At 35.0% G+C, this 23254-nt stretch overlaps 1 protein-coding gene across 17 annotated transcripts in view; it reads left to right on the top strand.

Moving 5' to 3' along the window:
- Nucleotides 1-5495: 5495 nt before the first annotated feature.
- Nucleotides 5496-23254, top strand: part of LOC106870336 (myeloid leukemia factor 1) — an 86713-nt gene continuing 68954 nt past the window's right edge. For 3 of the 17 annotated variants that reach the window (XM_089349154.1, XM_052966379.2, XM_089349146.1), the window contains exons 1-2: nucleotides 10203-10400; nucleotides 22200-22287. Coding sequence is in view for 5 of the 17 variants with exons in the window: in XM_089349142.1 (XP_089205268.1) it covers nucleotides 21395-21435 (41 nt within the window). In the remaining 12 variants the exon portion in view is untranslated. The other 14 variants (XM_089349155.1, XM_014916366.3, XM_089349148.1 and 11 more) reach the window with 9 other exon arrangements.

Genomic DNA, 23254 nt, shown 5'->3' with positions numbered 1-23254 from the left:
TTCTGGAACAAGTGAATAGCAACATCAGATCCAGTGTGAAAAATTACATCAATATACCAAATTTGAAAATCTTCACTTAATTTTAAAATTTTAAAAAGTGAAAGCCAAACAGAAAAGATCTTCTTGGCATCACAGAAAGGCTAAAAACATGTGTGTACTAAAAACACATGCCCGTTTATCATGCCTCTCCCGCATTACATTTAAATATATAGGGGGTGGGAATGAGTGTGTGTGTGTGAGAGAGAGAGTGTTATGTTTGAACAAATACAAAACAGCATTTCTTTACGATGTATTAAAGTAGTTTTTCAGTTTCTTGATTTAATTTTTAGTATTCTATTGAAACAAAGAACAATGGTGATGTAGTTGTTACGTCTGCTGTCAGTATAACAGACCACAGTTGAATGTAATGTTATACTTTGAACATTTTGTTGTGCACAATTGAAACATATTTAGGTTTAACTATAAACTATAACAGTAATGGTCACAAACATTGTAATCAGAAAGGTAATGTCACAATCTTGTCTCTTTCAATAGCTCGTTGGACACAAACACTATGGATACAAAAAAACACAATCTTGGATCCAACTCTCTTTAACTTTGGGCAATTTGAAATTAAAATCTTCAAACCATTACAAATATTGGGACCCCTAGTCTTTGATTATTTTTAGTTGTCTCAAATCAAGGGTTGTCAAAAAAAGTCACTGGAATATTTGTCTTAGTCATCAACATTGAAAATACTGAATATACATATGGTGCAGTGATACTATGTAAAGTTTTTAATCTCTCCATGTATTATCAATATATGAATGACTTCAATTTTTTTTTATTGCCTTACTTTGCTTAAGAAATTGCATAAAAGTTATTGTTCCACATATGGCTAATGCCATCATATATAAATTGCATCAATTTGCAACTGAAAAGAACAACAGGTTTACTAATGGAATCCAAACCTCATATCTTATGGAAGTTATGTTACGATTTATGCTATAGGGTACTTACCATTCTGTCTATTCCAGTTAAGGTGTGATAAAATGTTTCTTCTATTTTCAACTTTGCAATTTCATCTCTAAAAGAAAATTTGTTGGTCACTTGTCTCTAGCGAGAGAAAAATATTCATAACACCCAACACTGTGAAATGTTCTATGTGGGAGGAGAAATAAATCCAAGAATTAGAATATCAATTAATGACTTACAATAGTTTTATGTAAATGATTTCTGATATTTTAAGCCCCAACATTTAAGCCCTAAGAAAACAACATCTGACTGGAACCACATTTCCACAGCTTTCCAAAAGCCAGTACCAACATTTAAACCACAGAGCATTTGTACATTATAGTATTCTTAAATTTTAGTATTTAATTCATAATTTGATTCATTGGATTATTTCTCATCACGGACATTGACGTTGTACTTACAGTGGTCTTATACAGAACTTTTGTTCGGTAATTCTGTCCTATCAATAAATAAATACAACAAAGCATATCATTCTGTTGACTGTAGCAAGAACATGGTATGGTTAACAGGTTTGTTAGTTTGCAGTGCTCAACAACTATTGGAGAAGAAATAGGTTCTATCGTTGCGAGCAAAGAGGCCAGGTCCACTTAGAAATGAACTGAATGGAAGCAAGAGATTCTGCTGATCAGAAGATCCATATACTGCCAACACCCACTACAAGGGGGTTCTTAGAATGCCATGGCTAATAATGTGCATTCACTCACTGAAACTGATACATCAACAGAACAGACATTCCTCGTCAATGACAGTGAACAGGTATGGTTGCCATTTGTATGACACACTTTTTTGTTGTTCATTCCTTTGATTGAGATGCAGTCCTGGGTCCAGTACAGACTGAAGTTCAGCCTTTGGAATCTGGAATGTTGTCTGGTGTTCAGTGTACTCTATCACCTGAACCACAGGTGGAAAGCTAACTCTTGCTTTTTCCAGAGAGTTAGTGATGGTCTGGGAGCTATTCAGAGTATCGGTGAAGACAGCCTTAGTAGTTTGCTCTCTACCACTGCTTGACAACCAGTGTTTACATTCCTGTAACTTAGTGATTCAGCAAAAGAGACTGATAGAATAAGTACCAGGCTTTATAAAAAGTATTGGGGTCAATAAGTTTGTCTAAAATTCTTCCAGGCAGTACCCCAGTATGGGGTACTGAAACAAGTAAAAGAGTGGTTGGAAACAAGTATAAGAGTGGTGTTAGGAAGGGCATCGAGATGTAAAATTCCTGCCAAAACAGACACAGTAGCCTAGGGTAGTTTTTCTACCTGGCCGGCTCCTGTCACCCACCCTACCTATTCATGTATGGAAGATGGAGGTTAAACGATGATGATGATAGTAGAAAATGAAGAAGAGTATATTTTAGATTAAAAATTAACTCTATTTATCTTAATTTTGAAAAATAAAAAAAGTATTAAAAAATTGCATTATTTATGGGATGACCCAATATATATATATATATATATATATATATATATATATATATATATATATATATATATATATATTTATATATATATACTCTTACTCTCTTTTACTCTTTTATTTGTTTCAGTCATTTGACTGCGGCCATGCTGGAGCACCGCCTTTAGTCGAGCAAATCGACCCCGGGACTTATTCTTTGTAAGCCTAGTACTTATTCTATTGGTCTCTTTTGCCGAACCGCTAAGTGACGGCGACATAAATACACCAGCATTGGTTGTCAAGCAATGCTAGGGGGACAAACACAGACACACAAACACACACACATATACATATATATATATATATACATATATATGACGGGCTTCTTTCAGTTTCCGTCTACCAAATCCACTCACAAGGCTTTGGTCGGCCCGAGGCTATAGTAGAAGACACTTGCCCAAGGTGCCACGCAGTGGGACTGAACCCGGAACTATGTGGTTGGTAAGCAAGCTACTTACCACACAGCCACTCCTTATATATTTATATATATAATAATAATAATATAGATTTAATCAAAAGATTAAATGTGGTACTTAAAATGTTTGAGGCACCAGAATTTGGTAGGATAAAAACCAAAAACAGAATCAAGAGATTTGGTGAATAAAATTTGAAGTTAAGCAACAAAAATTCAATAGGTTATAGCAGTACGTACGTTTCGTACAAGCTCCATTTATTCATGTAGTGAGAACACTACAGAAAATACAATGAAAATGTACTCCTCAGCTGCATAAAGGAATTTCATTTTAGAAAGTCATTTTGAAGATGTTTGCAAAAAACAAGAGATGTGTTTTCTTCTCTCACTCTTGTTTTTTGCAAACATCTTCAAAATGACTTTCTAAAATGAAATTCCTTTATGCAGCTGAGGAGTACATTTTCATTGTATTTTCTGTAGTGTTCTCACTACATGAATAAATGGAGCTTGTACGAAACGTACGTACTGCTATAACCTATTGAATTTTTGTTGCTTAACTTCAAATATATATATATATATATATATATATATATATATATATATATATATATATTTATTTATTTATATATATATATATACATATACATACATATATATATATATATATATATATACATATATATATATATATATATATATATATATATATATTGGGTCATCCCATAAATAATGCAATCTTTTAATACTTTTTTTATTTTTCAAAATTAAGATAAACAGAGTTAATTTTTAATCTAAAATATATTCTTCTTCATTTTCTACAATGCTCTTCCATCTATCTGGTAGACTTGCAAGGCCCCTCTTCCAAAATTCACTTGTCTGTAATGAAAAATACTCCTCCAGTACTGTTCTGACCTCGTCTACAGAGTTCCTATTTTTTCTGTCCAAATGATTTTGAAGAGTGCAGAATAAATGATAATCAGATGGGGCAATGTCTGGTGAATATGGTGGGTGAGGCATCGTTTCCCATTCAAATTGCTCCAGCCTTTGGAATGTCATCCTCACTGTATGTGGCCAAGCATTATCCTGATGGAACAACACCTTTCATCTTGAAACCAACGATGGTCGTTTTTCTTGTAGTGTTGACTTGAACGACTGGTTGAATGATCAAATCCAAGCTTCTCTGTTAGTTCCTCAACAGTTCTGATGGGATTTTGTTCCACCAGGGTTTGCAGGATGTTCTCATTGAGCTCTATAGATCTTCCGGAATGAAGCTCATCTTCTAGGCTGTAGTTTTCCAGCTCGGAGTTTCTGAAACCACCATTGACACTGGCTTATGTTTATTGTCCAATCCCCATTATTAATATATATATATATAATTGTCGTCATTATCATCATCATCATCATCATCATCAATCATCAATCATCATCATCATCATCTTTATCAATTAATATCCATGCTAGCAGTGGTTGGCTGCTCTGACAGGATCCAGTAAACTGCAAAGCTACATTGGACTCCTGTTCATTTGATTTCTATGGCTGGATGCCCTTCCTAACACCAACCACATTACAGTATGTACTGGTTGCTTTATTTCGTACAACCAACATTTGTGAGGTCACCAAGTAACTTGCAAGACAGCAGAAGAACAAGACAAGGAAAAAGCCCCCCTCATCAGCTAAGTGAAGTGGGGAGTACTTAAGAGGGAGGAGAGGTAACATTATATTAGGTGTTGTGTGGTTGAAGCATGATAGAGGTGAAAAAATTGGGTGTCTTGTTATAGAGAAGATATATGGTTACTTCACATTATATAAGGGTGAGTGGGAGTAGCTGAGAAGAAGTATTTGGGAGGGGGAGGTGTGGGTGTGGGTGTGGGGGCTTTTATGCCAGGTGTTGAAAGGCTAAAGTATGATAGAAGAGATAAATAACTGAAGGAGATAAACAGAAGTTAGTGACTGGGTTCTAGAGCAAACTTTCAAGGAGCAAGAAGGCGAGCATAAGAGAATATACAGACAGTGGGTCATGAGAGAGGTGAGAGAGTATATGGATGCTTTTGTAGGAGCGCGATGGGGTGTAAACAGGTGGAGGTAAAAGTTAATGTAGTGAGTGATAAACAAGGATGGGGATGCACATGGTGGGAGATATAGAAGTCACATACAAACACACACACACACACATGTATATAATATATAGGCATGTTTGTGTGCATGTGCACGCATAAGGATTCCTCAATTCACTCTAAAAGGATAAGCTAGCAATCAACAAAAATGTTTTATGGAAATAGAACATCATTGTTATATGCTACAACAGTGAAATCTGTTGGAATTACAATGTGATGATCTATGTTTTACATGCCTAATATTTTATTTATTGAACCATCGCATTATTGTTTATGTACATAAAGCAAGGTTGTTACGTAAGAAACTGGTGATTAGATAATACCATAATGATAACTAAATACTTTAATCTGTCTATGTGTGCGTTTGGTTTTTAAATCTCACATAAAATATTTGCCAACTTGTTCATACACATACTAATCCTAATTTACAAGGATTAGAATTACATTTGATGTAAACTGGTTATGAAACCAGCCACTGAATAACTAGTTTCTTTTATAAAATCAGTTCAGTATTTGTTTGTATAACACTGGCTCATGAACTGGATGTGAATGAAATATTAATTTTTCTAGCAAATTGGGTACAAACAAAACTGAATCTGTTACTATAGGTAAGAAATCAGCAAGTTTATTTATCTTACACTTGAAAATGTTTAATTATTCACAAATATTCTTGAGATCAATATACTAATATTGATCAGTTTGTAAATAATCTATGTAAGTATTGCATACACAGACAATTTTTTTTTTTCTCTTTTGTGAGTACAATACACTTTAATGACATGCATTTTACAGTAATCTGCACAACTGGATAACGATGCAAACTATGCTTTTATATTAACAATATATACTACACTGCTGTGATTTTAATGTGTAGTGGGAGGCTTGTTTCAGTCTTTCTTTTTGAAATAAGTTTCGCTTCCTCACATATTAAATAGAGCATCTAACTTTGTAAAATTAATACACATTTGATGACCAACTTCATCAAATATTTTGAGCTTAATGAGATAATTTGTAGCTCATTTGGCATTCAGATTTGATATGAGGAAAGAATACAAGACCCTTGGAAAAAAGCATAATTGAGTAGTACAGTAGAGGTTATTGTTATAAAGCACCACAGCAACTCTACAGATTAACAACTACTTGGTCAGTCATTTTTCTCCAATTGATTTACCAGATCTTTCATTAGAAATTATTACATTTGAGCAATGTTTAAATCCTTTATAAAATTAGTATATGATTTCCCACAACACCATTGTAACAACATTTCACAAGAAAATATCTAAACTTTCATGACTATCTCTTCTACTTGAGTATGAAAAATGGAGGGGTGAAATTATACAGAAAAGAAAGTTGATGTTTAGGTGAGTCCTTTTCTTCCTGAATTTAAATCCTGCACAAGTCAAATGTGCCTTTTGTCCTTCTAGGGAAGTATTGGGGTCTGTTTAATTGACTATACCTATACCCCAATTTGATGCCTTATGACTGTATGAGATATTAATGTTTAGGGAACATCAGAATTGATATAGTTTACTTAATACAAATTTTTCTTACATTTTATTTTAGACTTTAGGAGAAAATTTATCAAATCTTTAACATGATCAGTATTAAATATACACAATTTCAGTCTAGTTTGGAAATGCATTGTTGGTGGACATATATTAAATATATGCTTGAAGCTGTCAGCCACTGCCTCTCTTACAACTTTGTAAGTGGAAAGAAATACTTTTATTACAAGGTTTATTTGGAGAATTGGCTAGGGAATACTTTTTTTATTTAAATAATTGAACAGATGAAAACCTAGCTTACACCTTTTAAACATTTCCATTGCATCCACTGATCTACAGCATAAATAATTCTTATCACAAAAATATTCATTTAATGGAATAATATTACATTATCTGTTTCAGTAGCAATATTTGAAGACAGGGATTTATTTTGTGGCTTTCAGAAAATCAATGGGAATTTAGTACCATTAAAAACAGACAAAAGATATTTTATCATGATATAATCAGTAAATATTAAAGAGGCAAATTTTTCACTTAAGAATTTTTAAAATGCACCTAAACTGGTTTTCAAAGAAGATTTTGTTGTTATTATTAAGTCTTTTGTTATTATGATCACTATCAATTTGTAGAATTTTTCATTTCTTCTCTTGTCTGGATATTTGTGTTGTAATTCTTCAAATATCATTCTTTATATTGAGATATCAAATAGCATTCTTTATATTAAGTAGATTCCATTTTTTGAGATATGGGTTGTTTGCTTTTATATTGTTTTATTCTTCAATTCCTGGTATCCTGTATTTTTTTTTTTTTTTCCAAAATAATTTACAAATGACTTCATCATTTGATTGAAAGATTAATGTCAATATGTCTTTGCAATTTGAGTTTTCTCTAGAAGAAAATACAAAAATATTCAACTTACCTGGGTTCAGCCCCACTCCATGGCACCTTGGGCAAGTGTCATCAACTTATAGCCTTGGGCTGACCAAAGCCTTGTGAGTGGATTTGATAGACAGAAACTGAAAGAAACCCATCATGTGTGTGTGTATGTGTGTGTGTGTGTGTGTGTGTGTGTGTGTCTGTGCTTGTGTGTGTGTGTGTGTGTGTGTGTGTGTGTGTGTGTGTGTGTGTGTGTGTGTGTGTGTGTGTGTGTGTGTGTGTGTCCGTCTCTCACCACCACTTGGTTTGTTGGTGTGTTTATATTCTGATAACTTAGCAGTTTGGCAAAAGAGACTGATAGAATAAGTACCAGGCTTTAAAAAAAGGGCTGAGGTTAGTTCATTTGATTAAAAATGCTTCAAGATAGTGACCCAGCATGGCTGCAGTCTAATAACTAAAACAAGTAAAAACTAAAAGATATAAGATTACCTTCTAGAAAATATGTCTTACTGAATTATCTTTTTCAATAAATGTTCTTCAAAGCCTGCTGCTCTTGCCATTCTAAAAGTTAAATAAATATTTTTTTAGATTTTGCATTACTTCCTCTTTTTTTTTTTGAGAAAATAATGATTTCATGGGTACTATTTGTCTCTGTGTACTGTATTTGGCCTGTTTTTAAATCTTTTACAAAGCTCAAAGCCTTAGTGTTTGCTTTGCAATTTTTTCCTTTTTTTTTGTGTGTGTAATAATTTGTCCTTCTGCTCAGACATCAAGAGTGCCAACCACCCCTGCACACACAAGTCTTCTTACGACTTTTGACTCACGGGTAATGTTACTATGGACCACACTGCCAAGATAAGTGAAGTGATCAGCAATCTTGACATTTCCACCTGCAACAGAAACAGACAAGGTGGAGTTCCCTAGGAAACAGGCAAAAGATTGGATCTTTGTCTTGACCGAAGAAACTCTAATGTCAAGTGGTTCCACTTTATTTAGTGAAATGGGAACACTCTTTAAGACATTCAAAGATTCAACTAGAATAACTGCTTCATTAGCAAAATACAGGTCAGTAATCTCAGAAATCCTAGTTTAACCAATGAGTGCTCTACTGCTTGATCAATGTGCCAAGGGTCAATATAATTTCACTATGTAAATCTCTGCTTTCTTTAGTAATTCCACAAACATTTAAAATAGTCTCTGCAGATATCAAAAAAGAGGGACATGTTGGATAGAATAGTGTTAGAAAATGTGGATAATAAATCACTGCACAAAATTAGTTTCTATCTAATTAAAATAATCTGCTGTTTATTTTTTTAATTTTTTTTTTTTTTTGTTATATTTTTGCAAAATATGGGACAGAAGAATTTGTAAAATGCCATTCAGTAAAGAGGAAGCTGAGTTACAAGAGGTTGAGAATCACTAATCCTCCTCCTCCTCCTCGCCGCTCCTGCTGCTGCCGCTACCGCTGCCGCCGCCGCCGCTGCCGCCGCCGCCGCTGCCGCCGCCGCCGCCGCTGCCGCCGCCGCCGCTGCCGCCACCACCACCACCATTACTTTTTCACTTACTTTTCTAAGCTTGTACGAATCAGGTAGAATCCACTGAGGCAGATTTTCTATGGCCAGATACTCTTCCTGTTGCCAACCCTCATCTGTTTCAAAGTGAGGTAATGTTTTCCCCTAGTCTAGACATGTTTTCAAAAGAGATTGCAAACAAATAATACTGCTTGTATGACAGTGATATTTACTGACAATTTGTACACAATGTCAAGGCAAGGAGACAGAAACACACACACACACAACAATCTTATTGTCTTCTTTTCAGTTTCTGTCTACCAAATCAACTCTCAAGACTTTGTTCGGTTTGGGGGTTATAAGTAGAAGACATTTACTCAAGGTAAGTTTAGAACTTCTAAACCACACAGCAATACCTGCTTCTATTACCAATGATTGATTATGTCATACACCTTACAATGTGGAGGCGCAATGGCCTAGTGGTTAGGGCAGCGGACTGGCGGTCATAGGATTGTGGTTTCGATTCCTAGACCGGGCGTTGTGAGTGTTTATTGAGCGAAAACACCTAAAGCCCCACGAGGCTCCGGCAGGGGATGGTGGCAAACCCTGCTGTACTCTTTCACCACAACTTTTTCTCACTCTTTCTTCCTGTTTCTGTTGTGCCTGTAATTCAAAGGCTCAGCCTTGTCACGCTGAATATCCCCGAGAACTCCGTTAAGAGTACACGTGTCTGTGGAGTGCTCAGCCACTTGCACGTTAATTTCACGGGCAGGCTGTTCCGTTGATCGTATCAACTGGAACCCTCGACGTCGTAAGCGACGGAGTGTCAACAACACAACACCTTACAATGCTAATTTATAACATTCAGTAAAATCATTTGAGTTTGCCTGTAAATAAATGATGTTGTCGCTTTTTTGATGATTCATTTCGTCTTTGGCATTGATAAATGAAAAAATGCTTTTAATTGATTAAGACACAATAAACTTAGAGAAAAAAAAACTTTTAACAGGTTGAGGTGTCTAATTATATCCATTTTAAACATATTTGTGTATTGATTTTGTTACATTCCAAACTTTAGAAGATAACTTTGAATTGAAAACATATAATCAGGTTATTTTCTTGTACTGTTTATCAAGCACGTTGATGAAGAACAGAAAAATATTAAAAAGAAAGAAAACCCCAAAGATTTGGGTGAATTGGTTGCTATAAGACTACATGGGGAAAAAATCGTTTCAATTAACAGCATATCAACTGACCACTATGTTTAGTAGTTAGCTAGAGTTACGTCCCTTATATATATTTTTTTATTTTCAAGCTTGTAATAACAAATTATGCAATTCCAAGAGTTGTGTTCGGGCACCTGTTCAGTGGTTACGATTTTCAGTCGTGACTTTGAATACTCTGTCGGTGTCAACGATGACTGAACCCAAATGGTTCGGATTACAATGCTATTGCTCTACAAATGATATAAGCAATTATTGCTTCGTTGCTTTAATGCTTACGGGATGTTCTGGAGGTAAGTTTGATAAATAACAACATTACGTCATTTTAGTAAAAGATCGGCTCACAAAAGTCTGATGCGCCAATGAAAGAAAGTAATTATATTTTATGTATGTTTTTTTATTTTCTGTTTATTCAATTTAAAGAAATGCATGCCATAACAAAATAGATATTTAAAGAAATCTAAAGAAATTTTATTCAGGGATATTCTTAGTGATTTTTTTTTCATTGTCAGGTTATTAATTTCAATGATAATTATAATTTTTTTTTAAATAACTGATGCTCATTTGGTAATTAAAGACATTTAAAGAAAATGTGGTTAAGGTAGTTTAAGGAATGTAGGATCTAGCATTTTCTATACATTTAATATTTAAAATGGAAAATATGAGCACAGCTTTAATATATACAAAAATGTTTCATTCTCACATATTTAAGTGTTATTTAATTATATATTACATTTTCTATTTTCAGTTCTAGATGACTATCTTAAATTAGGATAAATTGTATAAAAACAAAAACAATAAAATCTATGAAAAATATTGCTTACATATTTTATTATCAATGTCCTTTATCATGATAGTAACACAGAAGATAATCCTATTATTTTTTTGTTGTAGCAGTTGTTTCTGAATCTTCTTGAAATTTCTCCAAGATTCTCTTAAAATGCTCTCAAAATCAATGCAACTGTTTTTTTCAAAATTTCAAAAGTTTTCTGTATTTTTCACAATGGTATACTGAATATAATAATTTCAAGAAAATGGCAACATTATTTTAAAAAAAATTCTATTCATTTAAATGATAGTATACTAAGATTGTAAATATGCAGAAAATGTGATGTAGATAGTAATACTGTTGAAAAGTATTAGTAGCATATCCTGAATATATTCTTTATACATACTTTTTTCATACATCTACAGAGATTGTGTTGCTTTATGCAATTAATTTAGATATTTACTTTTTTAAAACTCCCTTGGGATCTAATTAAAACTGATTAAAGTTTTGACTGTTTAATGTTATATCCATGTGTGTACTGACAATTAATCTTGCACCTACTATTTTGGTTGTAATGGGCATGACTTGTAATTGTACTTTGACTAAGAAAAGTAAATTACTGCTATAAGTATTTTGATTCTTATTCTCTTACTATTTTAGTCATGGGCTCTGATAATTCTAGGGTATCGCAAATAAGATGAGCCTAGTCTTAAGAGTTTTCTTCTGTTCACACAAATTATTTAGTCAGCAATGTGTCTGTCAGAATATGCTTATAAAGATATTGATAACATTTCTACTTTCCAATAATTCAATGCATTTATCACTTTTAATTCTAGATTATTAAACTTTCTTTTGTTATGTTTTCATTTAAATTAATAAATTGTACTATATAATTAGATGTATTTTAAAAACAATTTATTGAATTATATATAATCCGTTTGTGTGAAAAAGTGCTGTTTAAGTAAATAGATTAAAAGTGCTTATCATCAAAATTATATTTGTGATGGAACACTAAAACATTTGTAAATATTTTTTTTTATTCATATATATATATATATATATATATACATATATATATATATATATATATATATATATATATATATGTATAATTTTTTTCTTTATTATTAATTATTAGTTTCTATCAAGATTGATGTTTCATAATGGAACAGGTTTCCCCACTCTCTTACTTGTAAGCTCTAAATATATACAACCAGCATTGGTTAGAATTGTTTTGATTATGATTTTGTATTACTCTTCAATTATTTTCGGTAGTAATTACGTTAACTGTTTTATTGCTAGAAAAACAACTAAAGCAACATTGATCCCAAACAAGCATAATTCCAGTATCATCTTATATACTACTGGTGGTGCTCCAGCATGGCCACACCCTTAGGGCTGAAATGTACAAAAGAATAAGAGAATATCATTGAGCTACTTAACCAATATCCTGATTTTACATTGATAATTTGCTGAATGTTCATAGTTTCAGTTATCTTTTAAAAATAAAACTGTGTACCATTATCCATTTAATATTTGCTTTTGTATTCATGATTTTATTTTTATACAATTATATTTCACAAGCATCCCCTGTATTATGGAAACATTATGTTGTTGAAAATTTTACCATCATGTAGAATTCCATAAGCAAAACTTATTTTCCCAGTGACTTCCTTATTACAAGTCAATGGGAAGTTTTGTATTACTGAAGTCTATGTTGCAGCAAGATTTCAGGAAAACAACTCTTTCATAATGCGGAGAATGTCTGTATATGGCAATATAGAATATATGACTCAAATAGTGATTTTTGTATATGGATTTTAACATGAAAAACTATAAAATAATAATCTCTTATTGGCTTTATGTAGATATTAATTTTAAGCAATACCAAGAAAGCTTAGACAATCCAATAATAAATGCTAGCAAACTAACAATAAACTTTTAACCACACAGAAATATTAAAAAAAAGCATATATGTATTTGTAATTATATATATGTATGTATATATGTGTATATGTATATATATATATATATATCATCATCATCATCGTTTAACGTCTGCTTTCCATGCTAGCACGGGTTGGACGATTTGACTGAGGACTGGTGAAACCAGATGGCTACACCAGGCTCCAATCTGATTTAGCAGAGTTTCTACAGCTGGATGCCCTTCCTAACGCCAACCACTCAGAGAGTGTAGTGGGTGCTTTTACGTGTCACCCGCACGAAGGCCAGTCAGGCGGTACTGGCAACGGCCATGCTCAAGATGGTGTATTTTATGTGCCACCTGCACGGGAGCCAGTCCAGGGGCACTGGCAACGATCTCGCTCGAAAATCCTACGAAGGCCAGTCTGGCGGTACTGGCAACGGCCACGCTTTTATGTGCCACCCGCACAAGAGCCATATATACATATATGTATATATATATATATATATATATATATATATATATATATATATATATATGGAGGGAGAGAGTATAAAAGAGATATAGAAGAGCAATAGATAAGAGAAAGAAATTAAGATTTATTTTGTGATTATAATTCTGAACTCTTGGTAACAGCTCACCATCAGTCTTCCTCTCAAGTCTTTCATAGTCTTTGAATTCTGCTTAATTTCTCTCTTCTTTTAAGATTCTCTTTTTAGTGTGTGTTTTGTGTTTACACAAATACATATGCACATATACAGTCTTTATACTTTTTGTGGTGAGGATAACAAATTTTATTTGGTTTGATTTAATTAAGAAATTTGTTGCATTTTATATTGGATTTGGCAAAGATTTTATGGCTAAATCACCTCCTTTATACCATTCCAAAGGTGTGGGGACAAAGCAGAGTATACAGTATATGTAAGTTTGTGGGATTGAGTTCATAGAAATGTAGAAATGTTAACTGCCTTTCAATTTTTTTCATTTAAGTTTAAGTCCAGTCAAAGTTGATTTTATTTTTCATCCCTCAAGAGTCAATTAAATTTTTACCAGTTATATACTGAATTTATTCAATGGACTAAACGTCTTTACCAACAAATTTTATCATTGAACTTTGTCAAAAAAAAAATCATTTTGATAAATAAAAGACAACAGTAGTCAGTAGAAATGGTTAAACTTATGAACTTTGTAGTATCTCTTCCTGAACCTTGCAGTATCTAGTTATGAGCCACTCGATTCAATGTTCAAATTCTGCTGAGGCCAAATGGAAAATGGACATTAAAGGAAGAGGAGGAGGAAGAAATACCTTCAAAATTGATGACCATGTGACAAAGTTAGAAATCATTATTATCAGCTCAGAGTGACTAATGATAATTGATAGTTATGTATTCCCAGTAAAGTCTGTATTAACAAAATTAGGAGATATTATGCAATGTGTTCTTTCTTATTCAAAGCAACAGGGTATAATCTAATCTGACAGAGAGTTACTATTTCTTGTGAGGTAACCACATAAAGGTTCCCTCATTAGCTTAGTCTCTCTCTCTCATTGAGTTATAGGTTTAATTATGGTAATGAGGGAAATGAAATATGAACTTGGTCCAAATGCACCTGTTGCTCCTCTGCATTTACCATTGCTACTGTACATTGCAGCACAGTGCTTGGGTTTAATGACACTGATAATGCTGATCTTTTAAAGGTGTGATTTTTATGTTTGTCTGGAGAAAATGGAAGGAAAGAATGTTACAAATCAAGGATTCCCAACGTAGGGGCCTAGGAAAATTGAGGTGGGGCTTGAAAGCCAAAATGTTTTTTTCTTTTTTTTTTTATTAGTGGGACATGGAATTATGAAAATCTTTTTTTCCACAACAAACATACAACACCTATACTCAGCCTAGCTAAACCAATTGATCCAGCCAAGCATACAATGTGAAAACTGTTTGTTGCAGTATAACATTGTTCCAATGCCCTAGTGTGGATATTTCTTTGAGGATATTTCACCAGTGGGACATACATTTTTTCTGGAAAATTATAGTGGGACCTCACAGAAAATTAATTGGAAAACACTGTCATAGATATATATTTATTTTGTTAAGGTGGTGGCTGATAACTGCGAAATTTAGAGCTTGTTGCAATAGTAAACTATTCCTCTTGCTTGTCCAGGTTTGTCTTTCATTTTCAGTATTTTTGTTTTTTTGTGAATATGGACTGTGTGCAGACTGTGATGATACACTCTGTGCAATTTTGTGCTCTTTGCAGCTTGTTATGATTTGTTGTAGAGGGATTGGAAACCCAGACAGGACTGGCATAATCTAAGTTGCATGGGATGTATTATTATTATTTTTATTATTATTATTATTATTATTATCATTATTGAGTGAGAGAGCAGTCCTTGCCATCAAAGTGACACTGGGGTAAAATATATGCAGCCCATTATACCCATCATGATTACCCGTTTGACAAAGGTACACCAGGCACATGCATCACAACCATATGTGCACGACATGGTGATCTCATATCAAGATAAACAGTGCATGACCACGCAGGTGGGGCCCAGTTAGAATTTTCTTCAGGTCGAGTAGCCCATCCTTCTCAAAAGGCCCCTGAATAAGGTTTGTTTAAGGATGTTGAGCAAAACACGCATGTTTCCAAAGGTGAATTATTCAAACCCCAAAGAATTCCTCTCAGCACATGGCTATGATGTTCCCCCACTACTTCTGCTCATGATCAGAGATGCACATATTGTCAACCACTAAGGGTCATGCTCAACTGGTTAAGGTCAAACAACTGACAAGCAAATCTGTAATATTAAGCAGAATATTTGCTGTAGCCCATCTTTTATACCAAGACAAAACAATGTACATGATAACACTTCCAATCAATTAAGATCAGAAGCCATGAGAGCCACTGCCTGGTACTACATCCGGGTGTTTATTATTATTATTTTATGTTTGACTTTTGTTTTGCATTTGTACAAGTTGGATCCAAGTCTCACCCAGAGACCTCAAGAGACAACAAGTTAGAAGTTCATGTAGGTGTTATGCCTAGGGTACCATATATTTGGATTTGTACAGTTTTGTTCAAGTGAATGTTTAAGAAACCATAAGAAAATTATGTTTGCTTTAAAATTTGAGATCACATAGACAGTATTTTACGTAGGATATGGGCAGTTCCCATGAGCACTATCTTTTGGACTTCAGCCATTTTGGGGTTTCCTGGTATCTGAGCTAGGTAGTAATCAGCCCGTTTCGCTGTCATTCCCAGGGCACCTATGACAATAGGTATTGTTTTCGTCTTCAGATTCCACATTTTGCTAATTTCTATTTCAAGATCTTTATATTTGCTCAGTTTTTGGTAGGTCTTGACAGATACGTTTATATCAATTGGGACAGTCATATCAATGAGGAGGCATGATTTTTGTCTGAAGTCTTTCAGTATGATGTCTGGCCTATTTGCATCTATCTTTCTGTCAGTTTGAATGGTGAAGTTCCAGAGGAGTGCAATGTGATCATTTTCAAGTACTGGGGGTGGTTTGTGTTCCCACCAGTTTTTATCATGGGGCAAGTCCAGGTTTTTGCATATTACCCAGTGAATATATTGTGCAGCTCTATCATGCCTGTTGAGATACTCTGTAGGCGCAAGCAGACTGCACATGGAGACAACATGATCGATGGTCTCATTTTGTTGTTGGCATATACGACATAATGGGGAGCTGCCGTTCTTTAATATGTTGGCCTGGTAGTTCTTTGTAGGTAGGCATTGATCTTGGGCTGCTATGATAAACCCCTCTGTTTCTGATTTCAATCCAGAGGCCATTAACCATTGGTGGGTAAGGGCTTTGTCAATATCTGCATTATTCGCTCTCTTTGGGTATTTGCCATTGAGAGGTTTTCCATGCCATTTTTCAGTCATAATAGCTAAGGCAGCAATTTTAGCACGGGTTTTCAAGCGCTTAGCTTTTTCTGTAGGTGTTTCTAGTTCGTCTAATTCTTGAATTTGTTGCAATTGGAATTCACTTAGATATTCCTTTGCCTGTTTTGTTACTGAGTAAGATGCTTTCTTGCTTTCATATTTTAAGACAAGTTTTAGCATCCAGTCCTCAGAGTTTTTCATATAGGTGTCTAGGCCAATTGTGGCTACCTTCATTGATAATGCCAGCTGTAGTAGTCCTCGACCTCCCTCTTTTCTTGGCAGATAAAGACGTTCTATATCTGCCTTAGGGTGGTGCATTCTATGCATTGTCAACAGTTTTCGTATTTTTCTGTCAACATTACATATTTCAGTAATTGACCAGTTAACGATGTTGAAACTGTAAGTCACGACTGGTATGGCTAGAGCATTGATCGCTTCGATCCTGTTTCTCGCGTTCAGCTCTGTCTTCAGTATTGCTCTCACCCTGCGATAACATTCTCTTCTGATCCTTTCCCTCATCACTGAGTGCTTGATATTGTCCCCTTCAATTACCCCTAGGTATTTGTAGCTCTCCGCTGGTTCTAACTCTTTTATGACATTTTGCTGGTCAAGGTTCACATTAGATGTATTTGTCATTTTTCCTTTGATAAAGATAGCTTTTGCACATTTATCAAGGCCAAATTGCATCCTGATGTCATCACTGAATTGTTTAACAATCGCTAGTAGGCCTTTGAGTTGTTGGTCATTTTTTTTTTATTATTATTATTATTATTATTATTATTATTGTTATTGTTATTGTTGTTGTTGTTGTTGTTGTTGTTGTTGTTGTTGTTGTTGTTGCTGCTGCTGCTGCTGCTGTTGTTGTTGTTGTTGTTGTTGTTGTTGTTGTTGTTGTTGTTGTTGTTGTTGTTGTTGTTGTGTGTGTGTGTGTGTGTGTGTGTGTGTGTGTGTGTGTGTGTGTGTGTGTGTTGGCTAAATGTAGTTTCTGAGTGTGCTCTAAGTATGTTTGCATTTTGCTTTGCTTTCTTTAATATGTTTGCTATAAGATCTCATAAGGGTATTGTATGTAATTCCTAGCATATTTATCTTTTGTGTATGGGTATGTTTATACTGCTGAGTGTAACAGTTGGTTGTAATTGTTGTTCTTTAGTGTTTTATGTTCTACAGTGGCTTTGGCTTGTACCGCTATAAGTCTGTTATTTTGTAGTCATGGTTCTAGATGTGGTTTACATTAGGTTGGACTGGTTGTGCAGCTGTGCCTGCTGTATGATTGGAAGTTGTGATGGCGATGTCTGCATTTGTGCCTGCTGTGTGATAACAAGTTGTGATGGAGATATCATCTATAGTTGTGCCTGCTGTGTGATAGCAAGTTGTAATGGAGATATCATCTGCTTTTGTGTCTGTTGTGTGATAGCAAGTTGTGATGGTGATATCTGCAGCTATGCCTGCTGTGTTATAGCAAGTTGTGATAGAGATATCATCTGCATTTGTGCCTGCTGTGTGATAGCAAGTTGTGATGGAGATATCATCTATAGTTGTGACAGCAAGATATGATGGAGATATCATCTGCTTTTGTGTCTATTGTGTGATAGCAAGTTGTGATGGTGATATCTGCAGCTGTGCCTGCTGTGTGATAGCAAGGTGTGATGGAGATATCATCTGCATTTGTATCTGCTGTGTGACAGAAGAATGTGATGGAGATATCATCTGCATTTGTGTCTGCTGTGTGATAGCAAGTTTTGATGGAAATATCATTTGCATTTGTGTCTGTGTACATGGTTTGATAATGTGCAAGATAATGTAGGTATCAGATAAACAGAGTGGATGAGCAGACAGATTCTTGTGATATTCCATCTGACATATTGCAAATATTTGATGTATTGTTGTCCCATAATTACATGTTCTTGCCAGTTCGCAATGTAGTTTGCTAACCAGTATTTTGTGGTAATTCTTGTGGAGGTGTTGAGTATTTTATAAGTTGGGGGATAGCGTCAAAAGAAGTGCTGCTGTTGATGGTAGTCAGGATGGCTTGTGTAGGAGGTTTTTTTGTTGTTGAACCCCTTGTGTGTGTGTGTGCATGCGCGCAACATTTATGAGTGGTGTAATGGTCGGGTGTAGCAGTTTAAATCTGGGTTATGATGAAGAGAACAACGTATGGGTTTATTATATGAAGGATCAGTTTTGTTGCTTTTATAGTCTATTACAATTTGGTCTGAAGACATTATGTGCCCAAATATGATTAGGTTCATGATACAGCTAATACATAGTTTGTACTCTAATGTTGTTTCTTTATGCATAAGTTAGCAATAAGACTGGGCAATATTACTTCACTTGAGATTTTTGTTGGACTTTAAAATATGATGGTTTTGCCCAATATCCAAATTCTGGAGATTTGACAGTAGTAGCAAGAATATTTGTAGTTGTTGGTGAGTGTTGTGATCCCTTAAAACCCTAAATATTATAGTTATATCTTTTTCTTTTTACCTGTTCCAGTCATTGGACTACAGTCATGCAGGTGAACTGCCTTGAAGAATTTTAGTTAAACAAATCAACCCTAGTATTTATCTTTCTAAGCCTGGTACTAATTCTATTGGTCTGTTTTGCTCTTTTGCCAAACCACTATATTATGGGAATGTAAAAACACCATCGCTGGTTGTCCAGTGGTGGTGATGGGATTGGACAAACCCAAACACAAAGGCGTGCGCGTGCACACACACACACACAGATTGGGCTTCTTTCAGTTTCTGTCTCTGAAATCCACTCACAGAGCTTTGGTCAACCCAAGGCTATAGTAGAAGACACTTGCTTAAGGTACCATGCTGTGGGACTGAACCTGGTACCATGTGGTTAGAAAGCAAACTTCTTGCCACACCTGCACCTATATGTGTATGCTTTTTATCAAGTCTTGATGCATTTGAGGTTTTAGGTTTCATTTGTAGAGCAATAGCATTGTAATCCGAACCATTTGGGTTCAGTCATCGTTGACACCGACAGAGTATTCAAAGTCACGACTGAAAATCGTAACCACTGAACAGGTGCCCGAACACAACTCTTGGAATTTCATAGTAGAAAGCGGTCAAGGTCATGGCACAAGGTGAAAGTTGTGAATGTCGCAGTTTACGTTTCTTGTTTTTCTATCGTTATTCTTTTTATCATTTACTTGTTTCAGTCGTTGGACAACAGCCATGCCAGAGCAATACTTTGAAAGCTTTTAATCAAACAAATTGACTCCAGTGTTCATGGTTTTTTTTGGTTTTTTTCTAAAGTCTGGTATCTATTTTATCTCTCTTTTATTAGACTGCTAAGTTTTGGGGGATGTAAACAAACCATCACTGATTGTCAAGTGGTTGGGTAGCAAGTACAGCTCTGAAAATATGCAAACACACGCGTACAGACACTCACACACACACATGGGTTTGGTGATGCAAACAGGAAAAGTAGAACTCAAAATATGAGTATATGAATATTTTTTTTATTGATATTTAGAAGAAACAACAGAGTGAGTCATGGGCCAAGAGTTTTGTGCATTTGATAAGTGCCAATGCATGAAACTCTCAGCCTTTGAGTCATTTTGTTGCTTCTGCTAAATATTAATAAATATATATTTATATTAATTATTTATATATATATAGATATAGATGTGGAGGTGCAATGGTGCAGCAGACTCACAGTCATAGGATCACGGTTTCAATTCGCAGATTGGGTGTTGTGAATGTTTATTGAGTGAAAACACCTAAAGCTCCACAAGGCTCTGGCAGGGGGTAGTGACAAACCCTGCTGTACTCTTCCACCACAACTTTCTCTCACTCTTTCTTCCTGTTTCTGTTGTACCTGTATTTCAAAGGGCCAGCCTTGTCACACTCTGAGCATGCTGAATCTCCCCAAGAACTATGTTAAGGGTGCATGTGTCTGTGGAGTGCTCAGCCACTTGCACATTAATTTCATGAGCAGGCTATTCTGTTGATCGGATCAACTGGAACCCTCATCATCACAACCGACGGAGTGCAACATCATATATATAAATATATATATATATATTAATTGAAGTGTACAGTATTATATATCCATTATGGCCAATCTTACCAATTGGTTTCGCGCTAGGGGTTCAATGGAGTGTTAGGTTACAGTCCAATTATGTAACCCTGTACTCTTCAAAGGTAACCATTATGGAATAAAATATACGCACACACACAACAGGCTTTCACACAGTTTCCATCAACCAAATTCAGTCACAAGACATTGCTCAGCCTGTGGCTATAGATGAAGACACTTGTCCAAGATGATATGTAGTGAGACTGAACCTGAAACACTACATAACTGCAAAGCAAACTTCTTAGTCACACAGGCTGATTTAAAAAAATATATATTTGACAAAGTCATTTGCATTACTGTTGAAGTGTTGGTATGTTATTTGACATGTTACTGTGATGTGTGATATGTAATAGGGACATTATTAAAGTTATTTATACTGTTAATTATTTAATACATGTTTAGTGTACTGCTTGATTGGATACATATGCTTGGCATTTCCTTGTTTACGTTTTTGGTGCTGTATTTTTATTTTTGCTTCAAGTTGTCTATATTCATCATCATCATCACCATTATCATTATTAATCTTTATCATCCACTTTTCTATGATAGCATGGGTTGGATGGAAGTTGTTGAGGTGAATTTCATATGACTGGATGCCCTTTCTGTTGCCAACCCTCACCTGTTTCCAAGAAAGGTAATGTTTCCCCATGATCAGACATATCTCAGAAGATTGGGAACAAAGTACACCACTTGCATGATGGCATCATTTACTTACAACAATCACTCAATGTCAAGCTCACAGTAGCATACATATACACAGAGGGCTTCTTTTAGTTTCTACTTGCTAAATCCACTCACAAGGCTTTGGTTGGCCTGGGGTTTAGTAAGAGACACTTGTGGAAGGTGCAGTGAAACCATGTTGGGAAACAAACTTCTTTCCACATAGCCATGCCTGCACCTTATATATTAGTTGTGTAATTTAGTGTCTAAAATTGTTTGGGAGATAAGCTTTTCTTTTCACTGAAGCATCTATAATTAATTTGTTGAGCTGTCAGTGCTGGTGATTGATATGTTGTTTTTTATGTTCTACAAACCTTGATTCTGTTTATTGGTGGATAGAATTCCACTGTGGTCTTTACTTTTCTTTTTCTTTTCTTTTCTTTGTTTTTTTAAGTTTATAAAAGTGTTTTTACTTTTTCTTTTTTTGCTTATTGGTATGTGAGTTTGTTGTAATCATGGTAGGCAGGTAAATAGAAGAAAATTGAAAAAAAAAAAAGAACTCACCATGTGTTTTTGAGAGCTAATTGTGTAGTGCAGGTGATGATGATTGTGGTGAAGTTGTAGTCAGCTTATTGATGTGTGTCGGTGTGCTGGCATAGATAGTTTAGGATGTAAAGGGAGTCCAGTACTGACAACATTATATCACCTTTTGTATTATCTATATTGTTTTTGTACCAGGGTATTATGTGAATTGAATTCTCCCCAATGATAGTGATTGGGTGTGTGTTACACTGCTGTGGTTGTGGTATGTTCCCTGAAATGTTTGGTAAGTATGCAGGTGCTATGTTTATTATGCTAATGTGTTTTGTTTTGAGGTCTTATTCTGGATGTGTGCATTTTTATTCTGTTGTCTTAACCCTTTAATAAACAAGGGTTGTTTGTGGTATTTACAGGATGCATGATTTTATGTATGTTATGAGGGATCCACCATTGATTAGTGGAGGCGCAATGGCCCAGTGGATAGGGCAGCAGACTCGTGGTCATAGGATCGCGGTTTCAATCCCCAGACCGGGCGTTGTGAGTGTTTATTGAGCGAAGACACCTAAAACTCCACGAGGCTCCGGCAAGGGATGGTGGCGAATCCTGCTGTACTCTTTCACCACAACTTTCTCTCACTCTTACTTCCTGTTTCTGTTGTGCCTGTAATTCAAAGCATCAGCCTTGTCACACTGTGTCACACTGAATATCCTCGAGAACTACGTTAAGGGTACACGTGTCTGTGGAGTGCTCAGCCACTTGCACGTTAATTTCACGAGCAGGTTGTTCTGTTGACCGGATCAACTGGAACCCTCGACGTCGTAAGTGACGGAGTGCCAACAACAACAACCATTGATCAGTCAGTTTAACCCTAATGGGGTATGAGAGGTCTTGTGTTGTTTTTTCCTTTTTTTTCTGTAAAAGCATTTTATAGTTCCATTAATTTTTTTAAAGTTCTATTGCAGTGGGTTTAAATTTTTTGCAGTCTATTTATACAGCATATATTTGTTACTTTGGTTGTTTCTCTGTATTTTATGTGTGAAATGCTTATGTCTATATTTGTTGTTTAAATTCCCTGCTAGACTTTAATGTGAGGTGATATCATGTAGTGATTTCCAGCTATTCTGTTTGTCTTTCAGTAGTTTGGGGTTTATTTCATGAGTGCTTTTTGCTTTGTGTTGTCTATTTATATGTGTGTAAGTATTTATACTGTTGGGATTCTACTTACCTTTTGAAAGCTATCACTTTGAAAGCTA

Source organism: Octopus bimaculoides, chromosome 3 (assembly GCF_046866305.1).
Source record: "Octopus bimaculoides isolate indiv1 chromosome 3, ASM4686630v1, whole genome shotgun sequence".
In the NCBI taxonomy this organism is placed as follows: domain Eukaryota; kingdom Metazoa; phylum Mollusca; class Cephalopoda; order Octopoda; family Octopodidae; genus Octopus; species Octopus bimaculoides.
This window is presented reverse-complemented; position numbering and strand designations above follow the sequence as displayed.